The sequence below is a fragment of the Cetorhinus maximus genome, chromosome 5, assembly GCF_964194155.1.
Source record: "Cetorhinus maximus chromosome 5, sCetMax3.hap1.1, whole genome shotgun sequence".
Classification (NCBI taxonomy): domain Eukaryota; kingdom Metazoa; phylum Chordata; class Chondrichthyes; order Lamniformes; family Cetorhinidae; genus Cetorhinus; species Cetorhinus maximus.
Window position 1 is genome coordinate 70,006,926 of NC_135883.1, and position 8,892 is coordinate 70,015,817.

Genomic DNA, 8,892 nt, shown 5'->3' on the forward strand with positions numbered 1-8,892 from the left:
TGCTATCAAATGACTGATAGTTCTATTGGTGAAACCAATGACCACCGAGAAGGGCGAACGTACTGCAAAATAAATTATGCAAGTTATTTTGTCTGTGTAATGAGTGACACTGTCATCCCTTCCTGTCTCTGTGACACCCTATTATTCCCTCTGTGTGAACCCTCCTTGGATGTATAGGAATGACATCTATCTTCCACACCCGAGTACCTGATTTGTTGTCTTGTTACTGGATATTCTGCAATCTAAAATAATTCCCAACACACTTCAGGAGGTGCTGAGGACTTGAAGACTAAGTTCCAACCTACCAGACTTCGGATGGGTCTCCTTACGCGAAAGAAGAAGACAACTAAAGTCGTTGGCAGCAGTTCCCAGATGAATAGGATCACTCCGAATACTAGATATCCTTTATCACCCAATTGGATCTGTAGATCTGCCTGTGTGAGACAACTAATATGTCAGCACCTCAATAATGACCTATATAGCTCCTTTAAAATAATTAAATGTGTTCAGGTGCTTCACAAGAGTGTAATCAGACAAGAATTTGATACTGAGCCAAAGACACTTAGTTTAACCAAGGTGACTTGCCAGAGACAGTGGTCAAGGAGGATTTTATTGAAGTTAAAGAGGGGATTTTAGAACTTGGGACTGAGACAGCTGTAAACACAACAAGCAGTCGTGGAGTGATGCAAGTAAGGAATGTGCAAGAGGCCAGAGTTGGAGGAGTTCTAGGTCAATTGCAGGACTGAAGGAGGTTGCAGAGATAGGGAGGTTCAGGGTGAGGGGAGTTGAATGCAAGGATGAGAATTTTAAAATTGAGGCACTTGTGAACCAAAAGCCAATGTAGGGCAGCAAGCAAAGAAGCTGCTCAGGATTGTTTCTTTAAACTGTCCAAGGGGAGGCGATGGCGTAGTGATATTGTTGCTGGACTAGTAATCCAGAGACCCAGGGTAATGCTCTGGATTCGAATCCTACCACAGCAGATAGTGGAATTTGAATTTTTTTTTAAAATTTGGAATTAAAAGTCCAATGATGACTGAGGCAAGGTGAGAGTGACTGCCCTTGTCATTAAGGCAGCGTTTGACCAAGTGTGGCATCAAGAAGCCCTAGTAAAACTGGAGTCAATGGGAATCAGGGGGAAAACTCTCCGGTAGTTGGAGTCATACTTAGCACAAAGGAAGGTGGTTCTGGTTGTTGGAGGTCAGTCATCTCAGCTCCGGGCCATCACTGCAGGAGTTCCTCAGGGTAGTGCCCTGGGCCCAACCATCTTTAGCTGCTTCATCAATGACCTTTCCATCTTAAGGTCAGAAGTGGGGATGTTCACTGATGATTGCACAATGTTCAGCAGCATTCGCGACTCCTCAGATACTGAAGCAGTCCATTTCCAAATGCAGCAAGACATGGATAATATCCAGGCTTGGGCTGACAAGTGGCAAGTAACATTCGCGCCACACAAGTGTTGGGCAATGACCATCTCCAACAAGAGAGAATCCAACCATTGCCCCTTGATGTTCAATGGCATTACCATCACTGAATCACCTACTATCAACATTCTGAGGGGTACCATTGACCAGAAACTGAACTGGACTAGCCATATAAATACTGTGGCTACAAGAGCAGGTCAGAGGCTAGGAATCCTGCGATGAGTAACTCACCTCCTGGCTCCCCAAAGCCTGTCCACCATCTACAAGGCACAAGTCAGGAATGTGATGGAATATTCCCCACTTGCCTGGATGAGTGCAGCTCCTACAACAGTGAAGAAGCTGGACACCGTCCAGGGCAAAGCATCTGCTTGATTGGCACCACATCCACAAACATTCACTCCCTCCACCACCGAAGCACAGTAGCAGCAGTGTGCACCATCTGCAAGATGCATGGCAGGAATTCACCAAAGCTCCTTTGCACCTTTCAAATCCACGACCACTACCATCTAGAAGGACAAGGGCAACAGATAGATGGGAACGCCACCACCTGGGAGTTTCCCTCCAAGTCACTTACCATCCTGATTTGGAAATATATCACTGTTTCTTCACTGTCGCTGGGTCAAAATCCTGGAACTTTCTTCCTAACGGCACTGTGGATGTACCTACATCACATGAGCTGCAGCAGTTCAAGAAGGCAGCATACCACCACCTTCCCAAGGGCAACTAGGGATGGGCAATAAATGCTGGCCCGGCCAGCGAAGCCCACATCCCGTGAATGAATTAAAAAAACCAGTTTGTTCTCTGTGACAGGATTGCTGATTGGTGAGGTTGTCCCATTAAGAAGCAGGGATGTATGTTTACTGAGACTTTGCTATTCAAAATAAAGGATAACCATCTGGATAATTTTAAATTTATTAGGGCCTTATCGCAAGAAGTTCATATGACTCATGTACAGAAGAAATTAAAGCTATTCCTGTAGATCCCAGGCCCTGGACTTGCTGCATCATTTTCTTCCTGCATTGTTACTAATAGGATATCACCTGAACTGCTTAAACCATGGTTTGTTTAATGACTGCATTGATTGACTGTATTGCTTTATGGGTTTACCCCTGACAGTTCATAAAAATGAAAGCACTGGATGAAACATGATGGGAAAATTTTTCAATTGTTCATTTCTCACCAGAAAATGTCAGTTGAAAATTGGGGATGGGGGAATTTCATTTGTGCCAAGCAGTGATCAGCCTAACCAGAAGAAAACAGTCTGAAAACCAAAATCAATCCATCCACATGTTTTGCAATGAATACATGAAAGAGTCAGCTCAGTTTCCATGATCAGTTGGTGACTGACTGGTTGGAATCATACAACAAGTACAGTAGGTCCAACTACTCTTGAATTTTAAAGGGGTTGGGGTGGTGGGGGAAATGTTCAGGAACAGAGAAACCTGGGGTTCACATACACAATTATTTGAAGGTGGCAGGCAAGTTGTTAATAAAAGTATATGATATTCTGAGCTTTGTAAACAGAGGCATTGAGTTAAAAAACATGGAGGTTAAGCTAATCCTTTGCAAGTCACTTGTTAGGCTTCAGCAGGAATATTATGTCCAAGTCTAAGCATGACACTTTCAGAAGCAGGGTCAGTGAGGAGAGTTTTCAGCCTGAGTGAGAGAGACCAAGTGAGTATGATTGGGAATTTGGTTCAAAGTGGGAATTCGGTGCATAGGGGGAAAGGGGTGCTTTAGGTAAGGTTTACCGCAGGGAGTAAAGTGTGCTGAGTGGGGAGTTCGGTGAAGGATGGGGAGGAGGTGCTTTTTTCTTGTACTCTTTTTCAGCCTCCAGTATTTTATTTCCAGTTTGGTGCAGCAGAAGGAGTAGGTAAATCAATAACTGGTATTATTAATTTTATCAGTATTGTAAGAACTGTATTGTTTTATCAATATTGTAAGGTTTACTGGTAGTGCCAAAACCTATTGGAAGGTAGAGGCTTTATTAATTATAATTGATTAATTAGCAATTATTAATTAATTAATTAACACATATTGGAGATGGCAGGGCAGCTGATGTGCTGCCATTGCAGGATGTGAGAGCTTCTGGATACTGATGTGATCCAGGGCAAACACATCTGCAGTAAGTGTTTGCGGCTGCAGGAACTTTGGCTCCAAGTTATTGAGCTGGAGGCTGAGCTGCAGACACGATGGTATATCAGGGAGGGGGAATGTTACCTGGACTTTATTCCAGGAGGCGGTCACACCCTTTAGGATAGGACCTTCTGATCTGGTCAGTGATCAGAGACAGGAGGGTGTAACTGCAAGTGAGGCAGGTAAAGGGACCCAGAGGACATGGGTGCAGGAGCCTCGGCCCTTGCAATTGTCCAACAGGTTTGAGGTTTTTTTCAACTTGTTTGGATGAGAGTGGGGACTGCAGAGTGCATGGGCTAACTGGCCATGGCACCGTGTTACAGGAAGCCATTCAAGTGGGGGGAGTTACAAGGAATGTAGTGGTAGTATGGGACAGTAGAGTGAGGGGGATTGACACTGTTCTCTGCAGCAAAGAGTGTGAGCCCATATGGCTGTGTTGCCTGCCCGGTGCCAGGGTTCGGGACATCTGCTCAGGCTGGAGAGGAGCTTGCAGTGGGAGGGGGATGATCCAGTTCTTGTGGTCCATGTTGGTACCAACGACACAGGCAGGACAAAGAAGGAGGTTCTGCATAGTCAGTATGAGGAGCAAGGCACCAAATTAAGAAGCAGAACCTCAAAGGTCATAATCTCTGGATTGTTCCCACAACATTCAAGAAGCTCGACACCATTCAGGACTAAGCAGCCCACTTGATTGGCACCCCATCCACAATCATTCACTCCCTCCACCACAGGCGCACAGTAGCAGCAGTGTGTACCATCTACAAGATGCATTGCAGGAACTCACCAAGGCTCCTTAGACAACACCTTCCTAACCCACGACTGCTACCATCTAGAAGGACAAGGGCAGCAGATAGATGGGAACACCACCACCTGGAAGTTCCCCTCCAAGTCACTCACCATCCTGACTTGGAAATATATCACCGTTCCTTCACTGTCGTTGGGTCAAAATCCTGGAACTCCCTTCCTAACAGCACTGTGGATGTACCTACACCACATGGACTGCAGCAGTTCAAGAAGGCAGCTCACCACCATCTTCTCAAGGGCAACTAGGGATGGGCAATAAATGCTGGCCCAGCCAGCGAAGCCTACATCCCATGAACGAATTTTTTAAAAACCTGAACCACATGCAAATTGGCATAGGGCAAATCAGATGAGGGAGATGAGCGTGTGGCTCAAAGACTGATGTGGGAGAAGTGGGTTCCGGTTCATGGGGCAGTGGCACCAGTATTGTGGAAAGTGGGATCTGTACCGTTGGGACGGTCTACAGCTGAACTGCGCTGGGACCGGTGTTCTTGAGAGCCGCTTAACTAGGGAAGTAGAGAGGGTTTTAAACTAAGTAATGGGGGCAAGTGTACAAATTTGGGAAGATGTAGTAAATCAAAGAGCAGAGACAAGGCAAAAAAGAAAGGTATTATTATGGGAAATGAAAAATAGACTGCAACAGGAAGTGATTGAAAATGCAAATCTAATATTAAATCAATCATTGAGACTAGAGGTTCTAAAAAGAATAAAAGGATGAAACTAAAGGCTCTGTATCTGAATTCATGAAGCATTCAAGACAAAACAAATGAACTGAGAGTGCACATAGAAACATGTAAGTACGATTTGATAGCCATTACAGGGACATGGCTGCAGGAGGATTGGGACCTGAATATTAAAGGGCACAGGACCTTTAGGAAGGACAGGAAGTGAGGAAAAGGTGGAGGGGTAGCTTTGTTCGTTAATGATGGTATTAGCACAATAGAGAGGGATGACCTAAGCTGAGAAAGACAGGATGTGGCAACAGTTTGGGTAGAGATGAGAAATGGTAAATGCAAGAAGTCACTTGTGGGAGTTGTGTACAGGCCCCCTAATAATAACCACATGGTAGGATGGAGCATAAAGGAAGAAATAATGGGAGCTTGTCATAACCCGATAATCATGGGAGATTTTAACCTACATATAGGGTGGAAAAATCAGATGGGCAAAGGTAGCGTCCCCACTTCTGACCTTATGAAGCAGCTGAAGATGGTTGGGCCTAGGACACTACCCTGAGGAGCTCCTGCAGTGATGTACTGAAGCTGAGATGATTGACCTCCAACAACCACAGCCACCTTCCTTTGTGCTAGGAATGGCTCCAACCAGCAGAGAGTTTCCCCCCTGATTCCCATTGACTCCAGTTTTGCTAGGGCTCCTTGATGCTACACTCGGTCAAATGCTGCCTTGACGTCAAAGGCAGTCACTCTCACCTTGCCTCGGGAGTTCAGCTCCTTTGTCCATGTTTGAACCAAGGCCGTGATGAAGTCAGGAGCTGAGTGGCCCTGGTGGAACCCAAGCTGGGTATCAGTGAGCAGGTTTTTGCTAAGCAAGTGCCGCTTCATAGCACTGTTGATGACCCCTTCCATTACTTTACCAATGACCAAGAGTAGACTGATGTGGCAGTAATTGGCTGAGTTGGACTTGTTCTGCTTTTTGTGTGCCACAGGGATCAGTGCTGGGATCTCAACTGTTCACAATTTATATAAATTACTTGGATAAAGGGATGGATGGGATGGTTGGCAAATTTGCTGATGACACAAAGATGGGTAGGAAAGTAAGTTGTGAAGAGGACATAAGGAGGCTACACAAACATATAGATAGGTTAAGATCAAGCAAATGGGGTATAATGTGGGAAAATGTGAAATTCTCCATTTTGGCAGGAAGAAAAAAAGAGAAGCAGATTACCTAAATGGTGAGAGATTACAGAGCTCTGAGGTGCAGAGGGATCTGGGCGTCTTAGTGCATGAATCACAAAAGGCTACTATGCAAGTACAGCAGGTAATTAGGAAAACTAATAGAATGTTATCACTTATTGTGAGGGGAATTAAATACAAAAGTAGAGAGGTTATGCTTCAGTTATACAAAGCACTAGTGAGACCACATCTGGAGCGCTGTGTAGAGTATTGGTCACCTTATTTAAGATAGGATGTAAATGCATTGGAAGCAGTTCAGATAAGGTTTACCAGACTGATACCTGAATGGGCGGGTTGCCTTTTTAGGAAAGGTTGGACAGGCTAGGCTTGTTTCCGCTGGAGTTTAGAAGAGTAAGAGATGACTTGATTGAAACATATAAGATCCTGAGGGGCCTTAACAGGGTGGATGTGGAGAGGATGTTTCCCCTTGTGGGAGAAACTAGAACTAGAGGGTCACTGTTTAAAAATAAGGGGTCACCCATTTAAAACAGAGATGAGGAGAAATTTTTTCTCTGAGGGTCATGAGTCTTTGGAACTCTCTTCCTGAAAAGGTGGTGGAAGCAGAGTCTTTGAATATTTTTGAGACAGAGATAGATAGATTCTTGGTAAGCAATGGGGTGATAGGTTATTGGCGGTAGGTGGGATGCAGATTTCAGGTTACCATCAGATCAGCCATGATCTTATTAAATGGCAAAGCCGGCTTGAGGGGCTGAATGGCCTACTCCTGCTCTAATTCGTATGTTGTACCAGGAATGAGGTACTTCAGTTTTGTGAGAGTCTAGAGATTGTTCTTCAGAGTGCACAGGTGGTTCAGAGAAGACTTAGAGGTGTTTGAAATTGAGGGGTTTTATTTAATAGAGAAAATATGGCAAAACTGCTACACTGGCAGAAGGGTCAGTAACAACGCAAATTTAAAGTAATTGGCAGGCTTGTCCAACCTCTTCACATGGGGGTGGCTACATTTCTATTTTTTTTCTCACTCAGGGGCCCAATGAGCAAATTTCAGAAAGATAAGGTTTGGTACAACATTAAACATGAAAAGAATCAACTTGCTGACCAAAAATAAAGCAATGTCAAAGCAATAAATTGATATTTAAAAAGAGTAATTAATGAAGATGGCCATTAGCGAGTGAGAGGGTCGGTATGTGCGTCTGGCTCACTCCCAGTCTCGGGGTACTCACACACTCACCCTTACCTGCTGTGTGAGTGGCGAGAGTATGTGTTGGTGTGTCGGGGTAAGTGAGACCCCTGAGACTGGGACTGAGCCAAACACACACACACACACACCCACCCCCACTCTCTCTCACACACACACACACACACACACTCTCACACACACACACTCTCACACACACACACTCACACGTAAATACACACTCACTATTTCTCTCACACACACTCACATACTCACATACACACACACTCACATACATACACACACAATCTCACATACACACACACACAATCTCACATACACACACACACACAATCTCACATACACACACACACACACACTCTCATACACACACACACTCATACATACACACACAATCTCACTCACACACACTGTCACACACACACACACTCTCACTCACACACACACAATCTCACTCTCACACACGCACACACAATCTCACTCACACACGCAATCTCACACACGCAATCTCACACACACGCAATCTCACACACACGCAATCTCACACACACACACACAATCTTACACACACAATCTTACTCACTCATGCACACACACACAATCTCACACACACAATCTTACTCACACACACAATCTCACACACACACACACAATCTCACACACACACACACAATCTCACACACACACACAATCTCACACACACACACAATCTCACACACACACACACAATCTCACACACACAATCTCACACACACACACACACACAATCTCACACACACACACACACACAATCTCACACACACACACAATCACACACACACACACAATCTCACACACACACACACACAATCTCACACACACACACAATCTCACACACACACACAATCTCTCACACACACAATCACACACACACAATCTCACTCGCACACACACACAATCTCACTCGCACACACACACAATCTCACTCATGCACACACACACAATCTCACTCACGCACACACACACTCACAATCTCACGCACACACACACACACACACACAAAATCTCACTCATGCACGCACACAAACACACACAATCTCACTCACGCACACACACACAATCTCACTCACGCACACACAATCTCACTCACGCACACACAATCTCACTCACACACACACGATCACACTCACGCGCACACGATCTCACTCACGCACACACAATCTCACTCATGCACACACACACACAATCTCACACACACAATCTCACTCTCACACACACACACACAATCTCACTCACACACACACAATCTCACTCACACACACACACAATCTCACTCACACACACACACAATCTCTCACACACACACACACACAATCTCACTCACACAATCTCACTCACACACACACAATCTCACTCTCACTCACACACACAATCTCACTCTCACTCACACACACAATCTCACTCACACACACACAATCTCACTCTCACA

General features: G+C 45.0%; 1 protein-coding gene across 2 annotated transcripts in view; it reads right to left on the reverse strand.

Annotated features, from left to right (window-relative positions):
• Nucleotides 1–8,892, reverse strand: part of gpr137ba (G protein-coupled receptor 137Ba) — a 55,958-nt gene that overhangs the window by 7,688 nt on the left and 39,378 nt on the right. For both annotated transcript variants that reach the window (XM_078541983.1, XM_078541984.1), the window contains exon 5: nucleotides 306–434. In XM_078541983.1, coding sequence (XP_078398109.1) covers nucleotides 306–434 — 129 coding nt within the window. The remainder of the gene's footprint in view (nucleotides 1–305; nucleotides 435–8,892) is intronic.